General features: G+C 40.5%; 1 protein-coding gene across 2 annotated transcripts in view; it reads right to left on the bottom strand.

The window, feature by feature from the left end:
- Positions 1-12,907, bottom strand: part of VPS8 (VPS8 subunit of CORVET complex) — a 193,988-nt gene extending 181,081 nt beyond the window's left edge. The window contains exons 1-3 of one of the 2 annotated variants that reach the window (XM_037525229.2): positions 12,858-12,907; positions 1,383-1,616; positions 273-341 (exon numbers count right to left, since the gene is read on the bottom strand). In XM_037525229.2, coding sequence (XP_037381126.1) covers positions 273-341; positions 1,383-1,535 — 222 coding nt within the window. In that variant the 5' untranslated portion in view covers positions 1,536-1,616; positions 12,858-12,907. The other variant, XM_037525228.2, reaches the window with a different exon arrangement.
- Between the last annotated feature and the right edge of the window lie 13,264 nt (positions 12,908-26,171).

Raw genomic sequence — 26,171 nt, 5'->3', positions numbered from 1 at the left:
AGCACGGTCCAATAGAGCTTTCTGCAATGATGGAAAAATTCTATGTATCTCTGCTGTCCACTCTCATAGCCATTCGCCACATGTGGCTACTGAGCACTCGAAGCATGCCTTGTACAATTAAGGAACTGAATTTTAATTTTTATTTGACTATAATTAAATTGCCACACATGATCAGTGGCTCCCATACCGGACAGTGCAGATCTAGACACAAACACTATAACTAATCTAAAATCAATGCCATAAAATGATAGTTACTATTACTATATATTTACCTCATTTAGTATGCTTTCTAGTGTTGGAGGAGTATCAACTTGAGGGATGTCAAACTCCTTGTCATCAATCTAAATAGAGAAAAGAATAAATGCTCACGTCATGTTGTTCACTTGATTAGAACCAATTAAGAATTAAAAGACAAATATACCACCAAACTGATCATACCAAAAGCCAAGTCAATTACCCATGGTAATAAAGGTTGGTCAAAAGACTACCAAATTGCTTCTTTTTCTATCCACATATTCAGTGATTATGAAGGACAAATATCCACAAACTATACCATTCTGTCAGTCCTTTCCAGAAAACTTGTTAGACTTTGACATCTGCTTTCTTAAATATGACCCCCCCAAAAAATGTATCTTATAACAAGTCCTAATTTTCTAAATGTAGACTAAAGTCATAAGCAATATGCAGAGCTCTGACACTACATTTCTTAGTTATTTCATAAATCATGGTGAGAGATGGTTAGATGAAACAACTTGACATTAAATATTCTCATGATCACAAAAACATTAACATCAAATCAATGGGGAAAAAATCACAACAGAAGAATTCTAAACCTACCACTAGCTCTATGATCTTGAGAAGTCATTTAACATACTTATGCTGGGCCTCCCCTGGTGGCGCAGCAGTTGAGCGCTGGGCTGCGAAGCTGCCTGCAGCCTCTGCAGCGCCAGTTCAATCCCCGGCCACCAGCGAGGGTCCCACATGGCGCGACAGACCTCTCCTGCTGCGCCCACTGCTCCCCTCAGCAGTGTATTTTGTCACTCTGCCTGTTCTGTTCCCCGCTCTGGCTCTGGTGAATTCTCTCACCCTCCTGCGCTTCTGACTGTACCCAGTGCTTATATTTAAAAAAAAAAAAAAACAACATAGCTATGCTTCCATTTTTTCTCTATAAAATGTATTATCAGACTGTTGTGAAGCTCAAATGGGAACATATATTAAAGTATTTCATATAATGACCTATACTACGAGTGATATTATCTCATAAAACTGTACAGACTCATTAATCCATGCAAAAAATATACAGATTTAGAGCATTTGGATTATAAAATATACTCTACCCAACATTTTGGTTAAATGTCACTTGACAAAATTTGAATTTTTACCAGATCATTTTTGAACTCCAGCTCTTTGTCCAGATCTATGTAAGAGAATTTTGAAAGCGAAGCTTCTAGATTGAAAGATTTACTCAGTTCTTCTTCGGTAGTCTTGGCACGGAGGTTCTGCTCCACGTTTTCATGGTCTGGTTCATTTTCCATATTTACGTTCAATAACTGCTTTCAGTCAATCCAAGCAAGCCTTTGTTTGTTTTGTTTTTTAGCCTTAGATCATGATGATATCTTTTCAAAAAAGAGAAAGATGTGTCATTTAGATTTCCTCAATTGGACATTACAAAGACAGACTTAGACGTCTAAGGAAACTCATTCTTCATTCAATGGTCTGGTTATAGGCAAAAAAATATATATATTAGGGTACAGGGTATGGCACGGGGGTACCATTTCTATGGAAAGAAAAAGGAGGAACACTTAAGAGTCTCAGAAGTCATCCACCAACCAAAATCATAAGTTACCAGTCTGGAGCCAATTGAATTCTGTACCTAAGCACATGAGGATAAACTGGTGCCAAAAAGCTGTAATTAACCCCTTCCTCACATTTCCAAATCTCAAAGTATCAGTTATCTTTCCAGTTCCCCTGGAGATAAGCATACAGAATCAGTTTTGTTCTTGACATACACACAGGACCAGAGATCTCTTGGGCATTTAGCATACACACTAACCAGGATGGTTAGTCATTCAACACTATTAAATCTAAGGATTAGGATCTATTAGGGGAAAGAATGATGCCAAAACAAAATAATTTCATAGCTGACTAGAGATTTCAAGAAAGAAAGTCTTAGAAAAACATGAATATTTTCAGAGAAAACTGAAATACTAAAGAAGAAATATATGTAATTTTTTTATATTTAACAGCTCTAAAAGATACAGTACTATATCAAAAAGAAACAGGTGATTTGGTTCACTTTCAAAATTGTCATTTCTAAAAAAATAAAACTAGTATATTCAGAAAAAAATTATGCTTACTGATTAAATGCGCTTCTAAATGTTTTATGTTGTAATAAGGCTATAAATATGTGTCCAAACTATTAAAAGCCCATCACTTAGCTCTGCCTACTTAAAAGAAGCAAGAATATGAAAATAGAAACAATGCCATAGTAATAATAATAAAAACAAGGTCATTTTATTTTCTAGATTATGTGTTTTTGACAGTATCCAACAACTAACAGTAACTCTCAGTGGGAAGCTTTTCAAACTACATACTGCCCCACAGGGGCATAATCACCACTACCACCTCCACCCCTCCCTGCTGGATGAACTTCTCTTCCTCTGAATTGCTTAGAGAAGTCAAGGCAGAAAAAAGGAGCTGATAACCACTGACCCACTGAAAGAATTTCTCAAAAGGGTGAATTAGTTGTTTTCAAACATTTCTAAACTCACAATTTTATCTAATTAGGCTCATTTTTTAGTACTGATAATTAGTTTTACTTCCTCCAATGTTTCATTTTTATCATATTAAAAGAAATTAATATCGGGCCTCCCCAGTGGCACAGTAGTTGAGCGCTGGGTTGCGAAGCTGCCTGCAGCCTCTGCAGCGCCAGTTCGATCCCCAGCTGCTCCCCGGCTCCGAAGTAGGAGGGTCCCACATGGCACGCTGCTCCCCTCAGCAGTGTACTTCGGTCCTTCTGCCTGCTCTGCTCCCCACTCTGGCTCTGGTGAATCCTCTCACCCTCCCGCGCTTCTGACTGTACCCAGTGCTTGTATAAATAAATAAATCTTTTAAAAAAAAAGGAATTAATATCTACTATGTCTAAGATATGAAGACTGATTTTTCAAGAGTTAAAACCAATTTTTCCAGCTAGTATATTTGATACATTTCCAAATACAGACTAATTTCTTTCATCTGTTGCAATAGACTCTCTCCAACAAACACATGCTATCAACCACATCCCTAGAATACATAACTGAAGACACTCAAGTTGTATCTTTCATTCAGTTATTAAACTCAAAATGGTGTTTTCCTAAATACAGGTTTAGTTTTCTAGAAATGACGAGTTTGCAAGTAAACCAAATTATGTTTCTTTTGATACAGCATTGTATCTTTTAGAGCTGTGCAATACACACACACAAAAAATAAAAAATACATACATTTCTTCTTTAGTATTTCAGTTTTCCCTGAAGATGACCATGTTTCTGGGCAATATTTGAAAGTATCTTCCCAATCTCAGGTCCTAATGTACTGTTCCTTTTGTAATGACCCAAATGCAGTAGCAATATTAGCTTTTATATTGGCTCATGACAAATTATTCCTTAATAAAGTTTACTCTTACTTGCACCACTTAGCAAAAATTACAATTGGTCAAGGAATGTTTGCAAACACGCACAATTTAATTCACATTCAATGGTTCCTAAGAATAGTCACCAAGTTTTATTCTTACATTTTTTATAAAATAGTAGAAAAGACCACATAGCAAATTAGAAAAAAACAGTCATTCAAATGATTTAATAACCTAAAATGCCTCATTCTTCACATTTGTCTTTCCAAAATAACTCAATTGGGAAAATAACTTTTTTTCTGACTCTTTATGTCCTAAATGTGGTTAGTAAGAGGTTCTCAGAACAGCTCAGCACCTGTGTACACCAAGACCACAATGAAGAAGTGATCAAACACTCCCTGAAGAAAGAACTTCATCCTGCTGTACACCCCTTACTCCACTTCCGACCTTCACTTTGCTGAGCTCCTATTATCCATGTGAAGTATGGCAAAGAGGAAAGAACATACACCAAAGAGTCCAGTGAAATCAGATTGGAGTCTGGACTTTACCAGACCCTAGCTGTGACCTTGGTCAATTTGTCTACCTTTTCTGCGCATGCATCTATAAGCTGAAATATTGTGCCCATTCCTGTAGTTTTCCCAGAGAAGTTCCTCTTATTTGGGGAAAAACTCCTTTAAACCTTATGATTCTTTGAAGGCTGCCAATTAAACCACCCCTTCTAGCAACTTTTGGTGGTGCTTATGGTGTAATATATACAAATATAAGGCTGTACACCTGAAATATGTTATCAACCCATATTATCCCAATAAAAAATTAAACAAAAAAATGGGCCTCCCCTGGTGGCGCAGGCGGTTGAGCGACACACAGTGAAGCTGTCCGCAGCCTCTGTAGCGCCGGTTCGATCCCGGCCAGGTGGCAAGGGTCCCACATGGCACGGCAGACCTTTCTGACTCGCCTGCTGCTCCCCTCAGCAGTATATTTCATCAGTCTACCTATTCTGTTCCCCACTTGTCTCTGGTGAATCCTCTCACCCTGCTGTGCATCTGGCCTGTACCCTGCTTCTTGTGTAAATAAATAAATCTTTAAAAAAAAATTAAACAAAAAAAATCCCCTATTAATAGACACTGCATAATATAGCCAGCGCCAGGATTTATTAAAATGTATCTGGTGAGGAAGAATCAATTCCACTGGTCTTTAAACAATAAATAATAAGTCTGAGCAGTACTTCCACCCTCCACCAGCTCTGCAGAAAAGGAAGTAATTTATTTAATACATGTCAGTGAAACACCTACTTTGCATCTGTCCCTGGAGAGTTACTCTGCTGACAGAATTTACATTTTAGGCACAGACTCTCTAGCAAAAATTAAATTGACCTACACGCAGGAGCACAGACGAGGAGGAAAGAGAATGTCCTACTATCACTCAGGTCCCAGGATCATCTTCTGTGAAGTTAGCGCTGGACATTACCTTCTGGCAGTTCCCTTACTTGAGTCAGCTACTGTCCCTGCTATCCCGATTTTGGGTTTTGTTGTTTTTTGGTCACTAACAACTGATAGTCCTCTTAGGAATACAACTATTTGGCAGGTCTACAGAGAAGAATAATATAATGACTGCAAAGGATTTAGAATAAGGCCAGGAAACAGAAGAGGTTTTCAAGAAATATTAGCTATTATTTTAAATTTCCTCAAAATTTCCAAATTTTTCTAACATTAAAGGTCCTGAAGCAAGATCTAATACTTTTGCAAAGGTCCACAGCTGGTGCTATGTATAGCAGAAGGATACCTTACTGGAAGGACAAACTTCTGTTACCATGTTAAAAGTTTCTTCGTGAGCTGAGTGCTAGGAGCTTTAACTCAGACTTGCACAGCTCTACACAAACCATCAGACAACTTCATAAAAATATTTAATTATGGTAATAGGTGTCATGTACTACTAACTTACTGGAAAATTATCTTTCTTTACATCAGCTTCTTCTTTGGTCACCTCCCAGCAGTTATTCCTTCATATTATTCAGCAAATTTTCCCAACCCAAATAGACCTACTGAATCAAAATGTCACCACACTCACATTTGTTTTTAAAAAAAGGAGAGTTCACCCCATGAGGGCATGGGTAACTTTGGGTGTTTGATTGGGAAACTACATACTTACTCTTTTCTCTATTACATGCTAATTCTATTCAAGCTCTTTTCAATTGAAGGTCTTATGCAAAAAAAAAAAATAATTAAAATAAAAATAAAAAGGATGGTTCACAAGAGCAGCTCTACACACATTTTAGAAATGGAGGTGTGCCTGAACCTATGATAGGCAGAATAATGGTGTCTAACAATGCCCATCCTAACCCCCCAGACCTGAGACTATGTTTATGTTGCCTTACATGTCAAAAGGGGCTTTGTACATAGGTTTATATCACGTCATGATTTAATTTAAAGGATCTCAAGGAGGATATCCTGGATTATCTGGGTGGGCCCAATGTAATCACAAGGGTCTTTAAAAGTGAGAAAGGGAGGTGAAGAAAGAGAAATGACAAGAGGAACAAGGTCAGAGAGATGTTATCTTGCAGGCTTTGGAAGGAAGGAAGGGTGAAAGCCAAGTCAAGAAATTCAGGTAGTCTCTAAAAGCTGAAAAAAGCAAGGAAATGGATGCTCCCCTAAAGCCTTCAAAAGGACACCAGTCCTGCCAGAGTAGGATTTTAGCCTAGTAAGACTGGGGCTGGGCTTGTGAACAACAGAACTCTAAAATAATAAATCTTTGTGGTTTTAAACCACTAAGCTTGGGGCAATTTGTTTAGGCAGCCATAAGAAATAAATAAACTAACAAACTTCAATTAATTTGGTTCTGGCCACATCCCCAACATTCTGAAATACTAACCCCTCCCTTGTTACCTAGTGTTACCCAACTATTTATTTGGCAAGCTCTTCATTCCAACAGGTGGACCAATGATGAAATGCTTAATATATGACGCTTAATATTATACACTTGATGCAGATACTGCCTTCAGATATCATTTAAGTGTTATCCCAGTACAAAGGTTGGCAATGAATGACTGGTAATTTCCTCTTCAGACACAATTCTACAACTAGTTTTTCACCTAACCATCCTGTGATCTAGTGTTTTTATAGTTTTAAAGGAGATGACAGAGACCTTACCTAAAAACAACATGGTAGGTTATGTCATTTCTTAGTATCATCCAAAATGAAATCAGATTAATCTGACAGGAAATGACTGTCACAGAACCTAGTAAGTTGTCCTCTTCTAAGCACTGATAAACTAATATTTTAATAGTTCCAATTTAAGATTATGTGACATCATAGTTCCCAATTAATAAGGTTATTCCCAAGCAATTAATAGATTCAAGGACCATTAAAAAAAATACATACCATATAAACAGCAATGACCCATTATGGCATTGGCCAACTGAGTAAGAACTCTAGAATGTGACCTATACTGGGCCAGGCTAATGTAGAATTCTTTCATCAGTTTTTAACTTTGGCAAACTTTCCCAACTAAAGTTCCAGAATCCTATTTCATTCACTGACATTTTTTACCTCCTAAAAGTGTCCTATGAGAGACACTTTTCACATTACAGTAAAATCAAATGGTTTATTTTATTTTTACTATATCCTCAGGAAATATCACAAAATCATGATATGGAAGTGATTTTACACACCAACTTTGTTTCTGGCCTTCCCAATCCAAGTATTTCTCTTCCCTTCTTTGTTTTGTTTGGTCTTCTTGTGGTTTGTTTTGTGAAGAAAAATATAATGAAGAATTAACTTCTTTTTCTTTTTTTTTAATTCATCTATTTATTTATACAAGAACCAGCATGTAGGCCAGATGCGTGAGAGGGTGAGAGAATTCACCAGAGACAGAGCGGGGAACAGAACAGGCAGACTGACAAAGTACACTGCTGAGGGGAGCAGCGGGCAAGACAGGAGAGGTCTGCCGCACCATGGGGGATTCTCCCCGGCCAGCCAGGATCAAACCCACGCTGCAGAGGCTGCAGACAGCTTCACAGCGCTGTGCTCAACTGCCTGAGCCACCAGGGGAGGCCCCAATGAAGAATTAACTTCTATCAATCTATTAGCTTTCTCTGGTAAATGGACTAATTTGTAACAGTTCCCCAATGCCTGCAAGATCAAATTCCAAATTCTAAGTCTATGATTCTAAACATCATATTATTACTAAACTTATTATTTGTATTCAGAGTCCTTCAAGAATAATTTCCATTTCCTCTCCATATCTGACATTGGAGTTGATCCACCCTTTCCTTTCCATTTACCTAAGTTCTTTCTTTCCTTCCTTTCTTCTGCACATCTTCCTTCCCGAAGCATCCTCTGAATACAGAATGCATGTCTTCTGTTAAATACCACCTGGCATTTCCCTCATAAAGACTCATTAGTTAACTTAGCATGTGACTATATCTTTTCTCCCCAAATATACAAAAATGGAGCCAAGTGTCTTTGTATACCCTGCATCCCTGAGTTCAATGACTTGCATAGCTATGTAGACACTCAGTAAATATTTGCTGATTCACACAAGAATTGGAAGACAGGAATAACACCTATGTGCAAATTAACTATATCTATTTTATTACCTGTCATAGTTAAGCTTTAGAGGATATTATTTGACTCACAGCATATATGAATCTGTGGCACAAGAAGCCAAGTAATAATCTTCTCCTTTATGTAATCAGGCTTGTAAACAACTGCTGATCACATTCATCCTTCAGATAGCAGCTAAAACTTTGCTTCCTAAAAAAAAACTCCTTTTGTCCTGCTCAACGAGACTGGGCTCTCTATTAACATGCATCTATAACATTGTTCTTCTCTTTCATTACATTTATTACATTGCAATCATTTTTTTAACCTTGAACCACCATTCCCTTCCCTCAAATGGAATGTAGGTTCTAGGACAACTGAGACCAGATCTGCTTTGTTCATCAATGTATTCCCAGTGCCTAATTACATAGTACAAAACAACTCACCAATCCTTCCATCCATCCATCCACTCATCCCTCCCCAGGGAAGCAGTCAAGCATCACTGCATACTAGCTTCCAGAGATTCAAATAGATATGGTTATTCATTCTACCCCTCAGAACCCTTCTATTTTGCAAGACCCATTCTTCGATCTAGGTGAGATTTTTAATAATTAACCCTGATTTTTTAAAATGATCATTTCGTTTCCATATGACAAAAATTTCACATTCCAGATGTTTTCTGTTCTTTGGCATTAATTCAACCTATGGGCTAAGATGAAAACAGTAGAAATGTAGGATATGTCAATTCCATTTCTAGAAATTCAACTATTAACTGCAGTAAAGAGAAAGAGAAAAAAAAAAGAAATGATTCACATGGAGACAGGGACTCTGCACACCATTCCACTCAATATGTACATGCTTCGGGGTGAAGATGTCACGGTGTAGGAGATGATTATCTGCTGTCCTTCTGATGCCCGTTCTTGCATGCCTCACATACAAGCAATCCATTTCATCTGTGCTCAGAGTAACAGCATGTTGTTCCAACATGAGCAAAAACTGGATGTGCTGGTGTTCCTAAGAGATCATGTCAGTTCCAACATGCCTCCTTCACAGAGTGTTTTGAGGGTACTCAATTTTCTTTTTTTTTTTTTAATTTTTTTCCCCCAAGATTTATTTATTTATTTGTTTGTTTGTTTGTTTATTTATTTATTTATACAAGCACTGGGTACAGTCAGAAGCGTGGGAGGGTGAGAGAATTCACCAGAGCCAGAGCGGGGGGCAGAGCAGGCAGAAGGACCGAAGCACACTGCTGAGGGGAGCAGCAGGCGGCAGAAGAGGTCTGTGCACCATGTGGGACCCTCCTCCGGTGGCCGGGGAGCAGCTGGGCATCGAACTGGCGCTGCAGAGGCCGCGGGCAGCTTCGCAACCCAGCGCTCAACCGCTGTGCCATCGGGGAGGCCCAGGGGTACTCAATTTTCAATGTACTTTTCAAGGATATTCAAGCTTCACCTTACCCATGGACTTCAGAAAAAGACCCTGTGTCAAATGCAATACTGTTATATACTAGGATGAGCTGCTTACTTGACTTGAGTTTCTTTCCAAGAATAGGCACATTTTGGGGCCTCCCCTGGTGGTGCAGCAGTTGAGCGCTGGGCTGCAAAGCTGCCCGCAGCCTCTGCAGCTCAGGTTCAATCCCCGGCCACCAGGCAAGGGTCCCACATGGGCGCAGACCTCTCCTGCCGCCCGCTGCTCCCCTCAGCAGTGTATTTCGTCACTCTGCCTGTTCTGTTCCCCGCTCTGGCTCTGGTGAATTCTCTCACCCTCCCACGCTTCTGACTGTACCCAGTGCTTGTATAAATAAATAAATAAAATTAAAAAAAAAAAAAGAATAGGCACATTTTGATAACGACAGCACACAGTTCTTAGAGCTGTCACTATGAAAAGGTCCAAACCTCTGCTTCTTCCTCTTCTTTTGCTAAATGTCAAAATGAGAAGACTGATCACTTAAAACTTAGGAAGTATACCAAACAACAACTGTTAAAAAGAAAAGTGGGGGGCCTCCCCGGTGGCGCAGCGGTTGAGCGCTGGGTTGCGAAGCTGCCTGCAGCCTCTGCAGCGCCAGTTCGATCCCCGGCTGCTCCCCGGCCACTGGGCGAGGGTCCCACATGGCGAGGGTCCCACATGGCGCGCAGACCTCTCCTGCCGCCCGCTGCTCCCCTCAGCAGTGTACTTCGGTCCTTCTGCCTGCTCTGCTCCCCGCTCTGGCTCTGGTGAATTCTCTCACCCTCCCGCGCTTCTGACTGTACCCAGTGCTTGTATGTATAAATCAATCAATCAATCAATCTTAAAAAAAAGAAAAGAGAAGTGGGGAAAGAGTGCCTGACATCAGCCTGTGCATAGTGCTAAGTCACTGCCACAAATGGTGAGACAACCCTCTAGTAGTCCCAGGCTAGAAAACTATAATCCTCTATCACAATATATAAAATAGTAAGAACTAAGTCTGCAAATATGTACATTATGTATAAACCCTAAAGTTAGTCATCAGTATTATATCTATATCTGTATGAGGTGATAATACAAATGAACGAGAGAAAAATCATCATTTTCTTTTCAGTTTCTAATCAGTCCCTACTATTATAAGAACCCCTCTTCAAAGATCCACCACCATCAGAGAACCCCTAAGAGGCACACTGGTCTTGTGTAGGCTGAAATGTATTTCCTGAATTTTTCATTTAACTAGATGTAGGTGAAATCTTTTAAATGCACAAAAGAAAAAATTCCACTCAGTTGCAGGCTGAGTAGATGATGGTCTTCCACCCATCTTAATTAACTTCCAATTAATTAAATTGTGACTTCGATTCCTCTTGGTTAGATGCCAAGGATTAGAATCACAGGAGACTTGCTGTTATTATTTCAAAGAGCAGGAAGAAGTTTGAGCTTAAACATGGAGGAGAAAACAATTTGATTACATTAAAACATCTGTGGAAAATGGCCCCTCCTCCACTCTAACCATGTAATTTTGTTGGTGCTACTTCAAATATCCTATGTGCCTAGCCAGAAGAGTAGGCACATGACATTCTTATATCCAATCTGGCCAATCAACCTCCTTCCCCTGGGTTTTGTAAAGACCAATCCTTTACTCTGGGTGTTTAAGTTTGGATGATATAACACAGGGTTATCACACAGAATGATGATACTTTAAATACTTATGATTCAGTTAAGAATAAAACATTCTGACCTGACAAATATGTACAGATAAGAACTGATGCTGTGATTAAGAGAAAATGCTATCTAACCTGTGAAAACTATGAATAGGTCAAAAGTTAAACATACTTTTATTAGTTTCAAAAAACCTCACTTTTCATTCACAAACATAAATGACATGTCATGTTTGAAATGCCTATGAAAGAGTGGGGAAACCGCAAAAAGTCACCCAGATGCTCCAACATTCTGGGAGACAGAAAACACCCATCTGCCCATCCTGGTCCAGTTTACAAAGGATACATATAAAGGATAATCAACATACTATTTTCTTAGAGCTTTGGAAATAATGTTTTCACATGTAACTATGTCTCTGACTTGGGAAGTTCAATAGTTCAATCAGGATGTTTCCTTTTATCTTTTATTTATCTTTATTCTGCATTCTATGGAACAGGCCAGCTATTGCCATAAGATTCAGTATCTATTTTCTACTTAACCGCAGCCATAAGCAAACCCACCTTTCACAAACATATGAGGATCCTCCATTCCCATTTATATTAGATATACTTCAAACACACACACACCTCTCATGTAATTATCTCTCAATCACAGACATCAGGACTGACATCTTGGCGCCACAAGTTAACATTCATGTTTGTTTCACTTTTTTGAGGGGGGGTTGGGGGTAGAAGCAGAGGAACAAGGCTTTCTATCCATTCAAATATTAAGAGGCATATTGGAGGCATGCCTATTTAGGGAAGGCTCCCCAGCTTGGGGAACCCCATGAATTCCTGATACCCATGCCATGGAACCTCTCTCAGGAATCCTACTTCATCGCACTCTACCCTCCTTAGAACACCCAAACACTTCGGACAGCTGTTACCCTCCATCCCCAGGTATCACACCAACTAGGACAGAGGAGTGGTCTAGAACTTTAGAGACCCACCTGTCCCCCTCCGGCCCTCACTCTGGGCACACCTTGCAGGCAAAGACAAACAGGAACCAGCCTCACAGAGTGTGCATCAATCCTAAAAGGTGGACGCCCCATTTAAACCTCAACCTCCCACTCGGGAGCACACTCATCCAGTCTACGAGGGGCCAGAGAAGCCCACTCCTGTGTCCCAGGCCCGAAGAGCTGTCTGCACCCCTATTCGGTCGGGTAAAGGGGGTGATCATCCGCCTCCTAGTCTCACAATCATGGGGGCGGTGCACCTGTCCTTCAGCCCCACATACACTTGAAATCAACAAGCGGAAACAGCCAGACTCCGTTCCCGGCCAAGTACAGGACACACCCCTCCGCCCCGGAGTCCACCCCGCCCGGCCCGAGGACCCTGATCCTGTCATGACGTTCGTGGGCGCTGCTGTCAGCCTCCCGGAGGCCGCGCCGCTGCCGTGCGACGGGCAAAGGGCCTGTGCTCAAGGAGCCGGCGCGCGTCCACCTCCCGCCAGGGGCACAGCCCCTTTCCACAGCCCCCACCCCGCTGGCTGGCTCTCGGGAGATTCGTTACCTGAGCTCGCAGCCATTCCAGCCCGGGACCCCCGGCCCACGTGACCCCGCCCCCTGCTCTAACCTCACGCACGCGTAGTAGGTGCTACGGGGAGCCAAGCTTCCGCTTTCCTCCTCGCGCTCCTTTCTCCCCTGGGCGGGGCGCGCTCTCCGCCACGCCCCCATTTAAAGGGCTACCACGCCCTGTCTCGCCCCAGCGAGTTAATGATTACTATTAATCTATTGGGGAAGAGGAGAGTGGAAACACCAGAGAAGGATCACAGACCAATTACGAGCAGTGCTTGGACGAGAAGAGAAACCCTCTTCCAAGCCTATGTCAATTAATTCATCTGGCCTTTTATAAAGTGAAAATACCTCAGCCAGCCCAGAAAGGGTGATACGAGTAGATAAATGCGTGGTTCCCAGGTTTTGGAAATTTACAACCAGTGTTTTGTTGTTGTTTTCTAATCGTTTTAAAGACAAACAGACTTGCCTGCTTTTTTATTTCCCAAGTAACGACAATAGGCACACACTAGCAATTATTATTTTCTAATTTATCGTCAACATTGCCCCACAAAAAAACACACCTTAATACCCAAAATAGAGGAGAAAATTCTCCAATAAAGGAGATAGCTTTAAAATGGATTTTAAAATATATGTTTATTTCTCTTATTCATCTGAAAGAAAGATGAATGCTTTCATGGCAAACTGGTTTGTAGAGTGACAACCGTAGGTAACATTGGTGCCAGCTCACAGACCTTTTGCTATTGAAGACTATAATCAAGAAAAAAGAAGACAGAACACCAAAAGATGGTCCTGGAAGGCGATATAGAAAATATTTACATGAGCATTGACCAGGTTCCCTACAAGTCTCCATGTTGGGTAAGACCCAGCCCTACTCTCCAGGTACTCAGTGTACAGACTACAATAGAAGGCAAACTATTTTCAGTGCTATACGAAAAGTATGAGACCATCTTTTTAGGATCACTGATGAGGGAAAATAGTGGAACTTCAGGGAGGAAGTGTCTCAGCAGAAAGAAAATAGGGAAAATGCCTAGCTGCAGCTTCCTTGGGATCAAAAGCAGTCTAAAGCAATACTGGGGACAAACTGCTGGCCTGATGTGGCTGGGACATCCGCAGCGCCTTTCAAACATTTTTGATCATCACTCACAGTAAGAAACACATTTAGCTGTGACTATAAATATATATATGACATACATATAAATGTGTGTGTGTGTGCGTGTGCGTGTGTGTGTGTATCCTGAGACTTTTTCTTTTTTTAATGCTGGTTTCTAAATTGATTTCATGGTTCACTATGGCACCCCATAGTTTGAAACTATAATTTTAAGTATGATAGAGGTATGATGGGACATGAGACTGGAAAGACTGGAGCCAGATCCAGGAGGTCACTGAACGTTAAGGGGAGGGGGGAATGAGGAGAGGGTCCACTCTTTGGTTAAGAGTCTTTGAGGTTCTTAAGCAAAGGAGTGTCATGACTAAATCCGTGCTTTATAACACTAAAGATCTGCCTTTTATTCTGAACATCAAAATATTAGAGGACAACTTTTAAACAGGAGACTGTCTGAAATAGGGTTAAGGAGGCTGGCGACATCAGAAACACTGTCTGGAAGAAAACTGTTGCATGTTGGTTAGAAAGGGAATTGACAAAAGTGGGGGGAGCTGGGTTCTGGGGTCAGAGATGGGGTGCTTGCTGACCTTTTTGAAATGTCTCTACAGTCCTTGTAGACTTAGTCTGTGTAACTCTAGAAAGTAAACCTGGGACCAGTGGATGGATGTTGTAGGGAAGCAATTCCAACTCACAATAAAGAGTGCTTTAGGATGACCCACACTGACATGTTAGCCTGTAGAGAGTTGTTTACATTAATTAAAAAATAAAAATATATTATGCTTAATATAGATATCTTGGAAAAAAATCAGAAAATACTTAAATTAAAGGCTAAATTGCCCACATTCCAGAAAAAAAGCATTAATCATTTTGGCTTATTTTCACTGGGTCTTTTTTGGATGCATATTTACATTTTTGACATAATAGAACTACACCTAGTTCTACATCTGCTTTTTTTGCTCAATGTTATATCTTGAGCACTATACGCTGTTATTAAAATTATTCAAAAATATTATTTGTAACAGCTACATAATTGTTGATAATATCGTTTATTTCTTTTTGGACATTTAGGGGAGTTCTTATTTTTTCACTATTAAAAGAGCATCGCCATGCATACCCTTATGCAGAAATATTTACCCATATTTTAAAATTATTTCTTTAGGATAGAAACCTATATATAAAACTACTGATTCAAGGATTTTGAAAGCTCTTTGCTCTGTGAATACCTACTGCCAAATTGCTTTCCAGATAGGTCAGGTCAGTTTTCATTCTCACCAAAAGTGCTCACGGGTGTCCATAACAATACCCACCAGCAGTTATTTTACCTTTTAAAAGAGTTTTGTCAATTTGCTAGAGGAAATGATTTCTCATTTTAAACTATATTGGGTTACTAGTGGAGTGGAATATCTTTATAAACTTACCAAATCTTTGTAGTTATTCTGGGAATGCAGTTTCACTGCCTATGTTAGATTTGTGATTGACAAATAGCACACGTGAATTGTTGCAGACCTGTCAGGGAACAAAAAGCAGAGAGGGATTTAAAATATAAATGATGTGGTGACACCACATGATAGCCAAGTTATATTATGGTGTGCCATACAAACAAAGGTGAATGGGAGAATTGCATCATCACAAGGTATGTGGTTCAAGATGTCTGTGCTTTTGCAGTCCTAAGCTATTCATGTTGTGAGGGGCAATTTGGCTTCAGCAAAAAATAATTTCTTATATTAAATCATGATTATAAATTTCAATTTCCTAATTTGAAGATTTTGCTTATATTTGATTCATAAGTTGCTTTTGGTTTTATAGATACATAAAACCTCTAAAAATAAGTTTTTTCCTTAGTTTTGTGTACATATATATGTACACAGCATTATAGAAAGTAATTTAAGGCAGCTCTAGAGATCTGTGAGAATCTTCCCCATCACAAGAAAACTAAACCTTATTTAAGTATGTAAAACATTGATAAAGTTTCTGAAACTTTCGTTATTATCTAAACACTGGATTTTTTTTAAAAAAATTGGCAAAGGTGGTGTCAGCTTATATACTGGAATTTTCTATACAGCATATTGTTATGATTTTTTAACCTTTGGAAAGAGCACCAAAAGCTATACTATACTATATTATATTTAGGGTTCAGACAGTTTATTTTGGCTTAAACTGTATCATTAGTCAAAATTAACTTTGCACAGGACAGTAAGACCTAGACAGAAGAATGTTTGGACTTATTAAACTTGTCTTTTTAAGTAAGACAAAGCAGTTGAGCAGATAGCAATTAAAATGGAATTTCTGTGAAATGGTCTTAGGAGAAATTAAACCAATGAGAAAAACGCCCCCATGTGTGCTATAGGAGCCTTGGGGTGTGGGAATCCATGAAGGCTGGCTACTCTGAAGGCAGGAGCTGGAAGGAGAGCACCACCCAAGGGCTGCTGCAGTTGAATGATGACCTGATACCCAGCCCTACTCCTCCACCTCTCCCAAGACAGGAGGAATGAAGAGCATGGCCTGGACATGGCTATTAACATTGCATCCAGAGTAAGCTACATCTGTCCTGGAGGAAAAAATATCTGGTTTCTCAGAACAAAGGAGAGACTAGGAGGTGGGTAGTTATGTCACCTCTTCTTTGTGATTGTGAAATCACAAAATAAACTAACTTCTTTTCCTTTTTTGAAAAGGAACCTGACAGAGAAGTGAAATTAATCTGTAAGTTATTCAAGCGAGTCCAGATGTTCTGTTCCCTCTGCCTGGAATGCGCTTTTCCCCAAGATAACCACATGGCTCACTTCTGCACCTTCTTCAGGGTTTTGCTAAAATGCCACTGCATTCGTCAGGGCAATAAATACAAGACAGATGGGAGAGGAATACTCTCCTACACTCAGGGCTCAAGGACCCCAGTTATTTCCATCTGGTGACACTCTCAGTTAAACACATGGCCTGCAAGTTCTGTGAAGCAGGAGAAGAAAGAGATGGAAAAGGCCCATAAGCTCTGAACTGCTTTGGACTGAAAGTGACATGTACCCCTTCTGCTCATACTCCATTGGCCAGCACCAGCTTCCTGGCCATGTTTTACTGCAGTGCAGGCCAAGAAGTATAAAGGGACACTCAGAATATACATAAGCATAAAGGGGCCAGGGAGCACATATTACCTCTTTCATGGTCACCTCCATGGGGTCTCCCCTGATCACCACTCCTCCCCTCCCTTTACTATCCTTAAAGGCTTCATTTTTCTCTATAGTATACTATATACTTTATCTGTTAAGTTTCTGTTTTCACAAATACATGAGAGTGGAGATTTTTGTCTCCTTCATTTATGTTTTTATGCCCCGCACCTAGAACAATACTTGACATACAATGGGAGCCGCATCATTTTCCATTGAGAAATGACTGAGTTCTGTAATGACAGCCTAAGTTTGTGTGTGGAGAAGGTATCCTATGTACTGACCCCTCTTTATAGGATATACAAGCATGTATTAAGGGCGTACTGTGTGCCAGGTACCATGCTCAGTGCCAAGAACATAGGTATGAAAAATAGCTCCTGACCCCTAGCCAGGAAGAAGTAAGAAAAACTGCAATATTTATGAACATTTGTAATAGGAATAAATTATGGGAGCTCAAAAGGCCAAATTCTTCTGACCTTTAGTTAGAATCAGATTTTATATCCAAACATTACTAGAATAGCAACAACCACAACAATAAAAATGTGAGGGGGATGGGGTGGGGGCCAGCAGGTGACTCAGGAACATAATTGCTTCTTAAAGTCTTCAGAAAAAAAAAATTAGATCTATATCTGCTACTATTTTGTATTCTTGACAACGGGTTGCCTTTCACATTTTCTTTACTTGCTCATTCAAGGGTCATCCCTGGCCCCTCTTCCCTTCAGTCTTTGAGTAAATAGCAGCCTATATGCACATAAGGTGCAAGAACTTGGAAGATCTCATCATTTAAAAGCATTTCTCGGGCCTCCCGGGTGGCCCAGTGGTTGAGCGCTGGGTTGTGAAGTTGCCCGCAGCCTCTGCAGCGCCGGTTCCATCCCCGGTCAGGCGAGGGTCCCACTTGGAGTTCAGACCTCTCCTGCTGCACCCGCTGCTCCCCTCAGCAGTGTATTTCGTCTGTCTGCCTGTTCTGTTCCCCGCTCTGGCTCTGGTGAATTCTCTCACCCTCCCGTGCTTTTGACTGTACCCAGTACTTGTATAAATAAAAAAATAAATCTTTAAAAAAAAAATTTCTCCTTCTGATAATTTCACAACTCCAAAAGTGCCATCACTTGAAATTTGCTTACTTTGTCTTCCAGTCCAGCTCCTGTCACCCTTCCTTTATTCCTGCCAGCAAATAAGCACATCATTTACCAGCCTTTAAAACCGAGGACTTGCATTGCTGGAACTCTATCAAGATAAGAATAGCAAAATAAAAAGGTGAGAGGGGAGGCCAAAGGCATGGACTAGAAGGTGACCCTAGGCAGACACTGAAGAAGACTAGGGATTAGACATACAGAAAGCATAAGAAAAGACTAAGGAAATTCAAAAACAATAAGGGCAGCAAAGGTAAATTTGGCCTACTTCATCATTTTACCTGGAGATAGCTTTGCTTATATAAAAGGACATACAGCGCCTCTTTAACAAAAAAGGAGGAATTGGGCTCAGCTGAGAATGATAAAAAAAAATCAAAATAATAATCATCTCCCCTGTGCCAGAACCCAGGCTCCCTCCCTCTACAGCATTGCTCCCCCACATTGGACCTCAATTCCCAACTATCTTATGGCCAAGTCATCTGCTGCAAACATCATGCTTACCTTTCAGTTAGCAAGGAAGAGAAAAGGACAAAAGGAAGTATTATTAGTTATCTGTTGTTGTGTAACGATGCCAAAAATCAGAGGCTCAAAACAGTAACATGTATTATTTCACAGTTTCTGTAGATCTGGAATCCAGGCATGACTTAGCTGGGTCCTTTAGCTCAGCCTTTCCCAAGACTGCAACCAATGTGTTGGCCGGGGTTGCAGACATCACAAGGCTCAAATTGGGAAGGATTTGCTTCCAAGATCACTCACATGGTTACTGGCAGGATTTGCTTCCCTGCAGGCTGTTGGAATGAAGGACTCAGACCCTCACTGGGTGTTGGCCAGAGGTGCCTTCAGTTCCTTGTCACGTGGGCTTCTCCATACGGCAACTCACAACATGGTAGTTTGTTTCATCCAAGTAGACGAGGAAGATGCACCATGAGGAATGTCAGCCAAAGGAAGCCATAGTCTTTTGTAGGCTGATCTTGAAAGTGATTTCCTATCTTTTTGTTGTTGTTGTTTCATTCTATTTATTAAAAGCACTACCTCAGGCCCACACTCAAGTGAAGGGGATTATATAAGAGTGTGACTTCCAGGAAATGTGATCACTGGGAACCCTTTTAGAAGCTGCCATTAAAGGTTATGTCCCCTCCCCTTCAAAGGCTCTTTCCTGAAATTGCAGAAACCTGTCCTGCCTACAGCTAGCTGCAAGGGAGGCTGGAGAACATAGTCTTTATTTGGGGTGACTTTCAGCCCAGCTAAAAGTTAGGGATTCAATATCAAATGGGAATCAGAATTCTGGAGTGAAGAAAACTTGGGGGTGTTTGGTGTGCTGAGTCCAAGCATCAAGGAGGTGGAGAAACATGGCTGGGGAAAGTCACAGACTCTGAGTTAAAATCCTGCCTTTGCCATTCTCAATGGTGAGTGAGTTATTTAACCTCACTGAGGCTCACTCAAGTGTTCATACTCAATGAAATGACCCATGTGAAACATCTTGCACTTCACAGGCTCTTAATAAAAATCTGCTAAATTAGTGTCAGAGGCAGCTTAACATCCCAGAAACTTTAAAATCCAGCTCTGACAGTCAGCCAACTTGCCTTGTGACTCCGTGCCATCCACCTCACCTCTTCCAGCACCAATTTTCTATTGATAAAAGCACCTACATTCACCCTACCTGTCTCATCAGGTTGCAGTAAAGATAAAATGTGAACTTGTCAATATTTTTTTGTTTGTTTGAAAGGCCATGTCAACTTAATGCAGCATTAGTGGCCACCAGGTGGCAGTGGAAGCAATGGGCTTGGGTTATGGCCCATGACCACCAGATGGTGCTGGCATTCAGCAGATAATCCCCGGCTTTGCAAGGAACCTTTGCTGGAGATGGAAGGGCTTTTGGACATGGCCAGTGTAACCTCTCATGCAACAAATGAGGGAAATAGGTGTAGGGGAAGAGAGGGTGCACAGAAGTGGGGAATGGGTCCAGTCTGCCTTATTCGGCCTATGATGACTCTTTCTATGCAGTAATGATGCTCTCACATTGTCTCTAGATTTGCTCTAGAGAACAAAGGTGTCTACTGTCTTCTTATTCATAGACTTACCTAATTTTCTAGTCTAATACACTCTATTTCAGTTGCATATTATTTACATAGTATTTAAAGCCTGAAAAATGTTCACAAATATCACCTCTGTGCGTGTGTTGTGCACGCGCGTGTATAGCAGAGTGGTTAAGAACATGATTTTAGACTCAGACCTCAATTTGTATCTGTAAAGCAGATTCCCCTCTGAAAAGCTAGGATAATAATTCCTACCTCATAGGGTTGATGTGAAGATTAAGTTAAATGAGGCGAAAATAATATACATTCTTCTAAACAGTTTACATGTATTTAATGCATGTAACTTTCATCATAACTTTAGGTGGTACCTACTATTATTAAGTTCATTTTACAGGGAAGAAAATATAGCATAGAAAAGTTGAAACTTGCCCATACTCATAGTAGGTAGAGGAGTCCAGAATTGAATATGTCTTCAGGGCCCATACCTTTAACCATAGTTATTAATTGTTTGGCCAACATTAAATGCCCCATAAATGACAGCTATGGATCCACAGTGCCCAGGCTGAGGATTCCAGCTTAAGGAATAAGGTTTTGGAATGGGCCAAAGGAACCACACTGTACAGATACTTTCAGAATGGTGGAAAGAGCACTTAGTTGGAAGGAAAAAATGTTAAGTATCCAAGTTAATAAAATAAAGGTACTAAACCAAAAAAAATTTAAAGAGAAACAAAACACAGACTAGCATAAAAACACACACTTTAGAGACAGAGAAAGCATGACTTGGAGTTTGATCCTGCCTCTTGCTGGACCTTCGGAAAGTGTTTTAACATCTTAGAACCCCAGGTTCCATTATCTTAACATAGAAGCTACTGGGCCTCCCCTGTGGCGCAGCGGTTGAGCGCTGGGTTGCGAAGCTGCCTGCAGCCTCTGCAGCGCTGGTTCAATCCCTGGCCGCCGTACTTCATCACTCTGCCTGTTCTGCTCTCCACTCTGGCTCTGGTGAATTCTCTCACTCTCCCTGGCTTCTGACTGTACCCAGTACTTGTATAAATAAATAAATAAATAGATAGATAGATAGATAAATAGATAAATAGATAAATAAATAAATCTTTAAAAAAAAATAGAAGCTACTACTCTACCTTGCAGAATTGCTATGAATGTTTGACACCTTATGGTTAAGGCACACATTTAAAACATGTATACAGTAGGCAGACATTTAATTATTACAATTCAACAATGCATTAACATAACAATGTATATTGAGCTGATTGAAAGGGATTTCAAGATGTAAGATATGGTATCTTACCTTGAGGAACTTATATAGGGAGGTGATGAGATCCATCCCATTTCGGAAATGAGAGTGACTTTGCCAAGGTGAAACAAGCAATGGACAATAATGGAGGGCAAGATTTTCTTCTAGCAATGACAACTGGAGAAGGTCTCTGGGATATGATATTTAGAATTGGCCTTGAAGAATGCAAAGAAGGTAAAGAGAGCATTCCATAAGCTTTATCAGAAAGGATAAGAGGGCCAGGAAGAGTTTGTTTGTTTGCAGAATGGTAAGCAGTGCAGACTGGAAATGAGTCAGGTTCACAAGTGGAGTAGCAGGATGGGAAGGGAATGTCTGGTTAGACTTGGCAAATTAAGCATATGTATTTGACTCTGTTCCTAAAATGACAATAAAGTAATAAAATGTAAACTCACAAGGACTCTAGGAACAAGAGAAGGGAAAATGGCTGATGGGAGATGCTAAAAAAAAATCGGAAGGTGAATTGAATGAGTATTAACTGATTTGTAAAGACAAGAAAGCTGCCTGCAGGGCAGGCAAGAGGTAAATAAACTTCCACTAAGGAAAACAATTTGATATGGAGGAAAAAATAGAAAATAGAGGTACCAGGTAACTCTGAAGCTGATGGGATGGGGTTGGGCTGAACACACAATACGATTGGAAAGTCTGACTCCTCACTCCCAGCCCTGTAGCCAAATCACTTTCTCCACCCCACCCAGCAAAATACAGGAGGCTTACTCTTTGAGAGGCTGAAGGAGAGAGATTTTGGATTAGGAAAGCCCTCAGGTGAAACAGATAGACGAGAGGAGGCACCATACTACAAAGAGCAGGATTCTCCATCCCAAACCGTGATCACAGGTCTCTTCCCATGAAGGACTCCCTGAATGCTGGAAACCTGGCTTATACTCTAGAGGAAAGAGATGAGGAAGTATCTGCTGGATAAGTCAACTGATCCAAGAAAAATGTCTACTGATACCGGCATTGATGGGGGAGGCCCCAGTAAACAGCACCCTCCCAGTTAATCCGATGGTGTGACGGCTTGGCCCACAACTCAACCAGACATTCCAATGAGCTTAAGAGTTCCTCACTCTTAAATATGAATGGATAGTGAGGAAAGAGAGGCTCGATATAAAAAATCCAGTATAAAAGAAAGAAGGAGAGAAAAGAGAGACAGAGACAGAGAGAATAAAGGGGAAGAATAAAGTAACTCAAGGGAAAGGAACAACTCAAAGGAGAAGAAAAAGAATTAGCAGCATAGTTAATATCCCTAGAGGTGCAACAGGGTGGTCCCCAGGAAAGGGGGAGGTTCCCTGCCCCACCCAAGGAAGGGTGGAGCTGAGCAGGAAGAGAAGAAGCTGCAAGAAGAGACTGAGGAAGGAAGGAAGCAGGATGGAGCCAGGAGACCTGGAAGAGGCGCGTGGAGCCTAGAGACACGTGAAGAAACTGTGCTTGTCTTTTGGTCGTGGACTAGGTGACACAAATGTGGGTGAGACCCGTGGGGAGGTGACAATGGCAGCTTTTATCTTGATGTTGATTTTGTTCTTTTCCTTCCGGGCTTGTCCAGTTGTTTGTGACCCTTTTCTGTGGGTCCCCACTGGAAGATGCTTTAGACTTGTAGCAGGCTTTGGGGCCTTGTTCTGGGCCAATCCCATTTGGATGGACTTTTACCCACGAGGGGACGGGTAACTTTGGGTGCTTCATTTAGAAACTAGACTCTTTGCCTTTCCTGTATTGTTTCCTAGTTTTATTAAAGTTCCTTCCCATTAAAGTCTCATGTGTTTTGTGTTGATGCGGCGGATGGCAGAACCCATTTAGAATAGGCAGGTTTGCGGGGCTTGGGCTGCCCCTCTCCCTGTCCTATAACAGATTTGGCGACCACGAAGATTTAGGACAGAGCCATCAGTGGTTAGTCAGCCCCATGGGGAAATTGGGCTTCCCTGTGGCGCTGGCTACCATAAGCGCAAATGTGATTTTTGGTTTCTCCAGTATGTTTGTTTCATATGTCTATTTGCTGTTGAAAAACTGGCTTGGGCTTTGTGAAGATCTGTGTGTCTGTATGTAATTTGTTTGTAGTGACTTGCTAAGACATTTGATTTTGTGGAAATTGTTCCGTGCCAGTTTTACTCAAAAGATTAGGCAGTACATTGGACCTTGTGGCCCGATCAAAGATGGCGTCTGAGGCCACTTGGAACTTTTTTTTTCTTTCTTTTTGCAATCTCTGCTGTCTCATTAGCATTTCTAAAGGCAATAATGGTTTTTCAGTGGTATGTTGCTTTGTCTTTGGCAACTTCCTGCTCTCGGCCTCATGGATTTTGCAAGCCAATTGTGGAGCAGTGGTGTTTAAATTAGCAAATGTATGCCTGGGTGTTAAGGAAAGAGTAGCCTTAAGCAGTAACTGGTAATCGCTGGTATCCTTGATGGATTCTTGGAGATAACTTGAATTTTTGAAAAGTCTGGATCAGGAAAATTAACAAGATTTTGTCTGAGTCTGAAAGGATTTGCTGCTGTGAATTTTGTCTACACAATTTGTTTTGGGCATGTTTGCCATTTTGAATACTGTATTTGTTCAATTGCTGGTGTAAGACAAGATTCTAAGTTTCTACTTCCTACTGAGGAAGGTCTGTTGTGGAAAGCACTCTTTAGGGTGCATCATGTAACTGTACCAGGTTTTCATACCTGTGTTGTTGTTGTCCCTCCCTAGTGTGGGGGAGGTGTAATTTGTGCTTAGATGTTTAATCTGCTCTTTCAGCTTCTGTCCCAGAGTGGCTAACAGAAGTAAGGAGATGACTCCTTTTAATTGAAAGTTAATTACTGATATTTTGATTTTGCTTTTTCAGGTTCTATTCCAGGAAACCCAAGGAGTGCCTGCTTGGTGGCTAACAAGAGATGACTCCTTTTGCTTAAAAGTTAACTGTTATTTTTATTCTTTCAGTTGCTGTACAGAATACCCCAGGATTGACTTCTAACAAAAAGTCTTCAACACTGAAAACCCTAATGTGATAAACAAGGTCGTGTAACTCTTGTGATTAATAAAACTTTTCCTTCCTATTTCCAAAGTCTTAGGTTTGTAGGATGACAACCGGAAATTTTTCTGCCAGCAACACTCCACATTTTTTTTGGACTTTGACATTTTTTTTCTGAGCCTATGGAGTAAAACTGCAGTTACATAACATTCTACGTGGCATAACTAAAAAAAAAAAAAACAAAACTGTCTTTGTCTATATGTTGTATGTCTGTATGTCCTCATGTCTGTCTTGACCTCCAGTGATTGACAGATTGGTATACATGGTGCCCATAGACGTTGAAAAAAAAAAAGAGTCTCTGGTTATGAGAAAAACTAAAAGTTATGGTTTGATTGTCAACATTGTGCTACTGAACTAAGCCGGTGCCTTCACAGAGATTGAATATTGTTGTTTCTGTTAATTTTCTGATATTTATGGCAAAGCTTCCCAGAAATCTAAATTCAAGTACAAATTTGGTAGCCTGTCATTTGACTGATGCAAGGAAATTTTGTGGAACCTCAGTAGAGCTCCTGAGACACTCCACGAAGTTTCTCCTTTTCCTCCTGGGAAGGCATTACATGAATTTGTTTTATTTGGCTTTTACCTAATGAAGTAAAACTGGAAGGGAAGCATTGTCACTTGGGAAAATGGTAAAACTTTGGTATGTACAAAATGTTAACAGTAGTATCTGGTATGTGTGTAAATTGTCAATGGTGATTGTCACCTTGTAATATTGTATAATTCAATTGTTTCACACCTACAGAAATTGTTTCCGGAAATATAGGGAGAAAAGGTCTCAACAGATTCCTATTGATGGAACTGTTGAGAGAAAAAAAACTTTCCTACAAAGGACTGAATAGACCTGGAAATACACCTGACATTTACTAAGGTTTCTTTGACATACTGGAAATTTTTTTTATGCATTTCTGTCCTGAATCCACAAAGTTTTTGTTTTGTTTTGTTTTGTTTTGAGTAACCAGGATCTGCAGAAAGGTTGTAATTTTTTTTTTCCAGCAAAACTAACTTGTCACATTTTCTCTCCCCTTGATACCAACACAGCATACAAATAGTGGTAGTAATTTTTGCTACCTATCTTAGAGTCTGTTTTTGCATAACTTCCATAGGGATTTTGTCTGTTTTAAAAAAAAAAAAAAAAATTGGACGCGAGTTTGATTGTGTGGCTTTGTGTGGAGTTCTTCCAAAAAGTTGAAAAAGAGCTGAACCAAGAAGAGGAGAACCTGTTTGCCTTGTTTGTAGGGTTCCAGAGACCTCCAAAGAAGGTGAGGAAGCTTGCCTCCATTGGCAGGACTGGACAACCCGGCCAACGAAAATGCCCTGGTACCCTCGAGAAGAGGAAAGCCCAGGTGGAGTCTGATGAGACCAACTTTATACCTGAAGCCTACATCGACGGGATGCCACCGGTTCGCTCTGATCCTGTATGGAATATTTCAACAAAGCCAGCTAAAAATTGCTGTTAGTTATTTCTGCCCTGTGATTTTATGCAAAAATAGGAAAAATGGTTTAAAAGTAGATTTAGTTTGCAAACTTTTGCTATGCTGTTAAAAGTTTGGGATCAAGGTTGAGAAAATTTGTGTTTTACATCAGTTGAACCATTTTAACATTTTTTTCCCTGTGATTTTGATATATTTGCTATCTTGT

Source organism: Talpa occidentalis, unplaced genomic scaffold (assembly GCF_014898055.3).
Source record: "Talpa occidentalis isolate TD23 unplaced genomic scaffold, MPIMG_talOcc4v2.1 talOcc4.4, whole genome shotgun sequence".
NCBI classification, from domain to species: Eukaryota; Metazoa; Chordata; class Mammalia; order Eulipotyphla; family Talpidae; genus Talpa; species Talpa occidentalis.
This window is presented reverse-complemented; position numbering and strand designations above follow the sequence as displayed.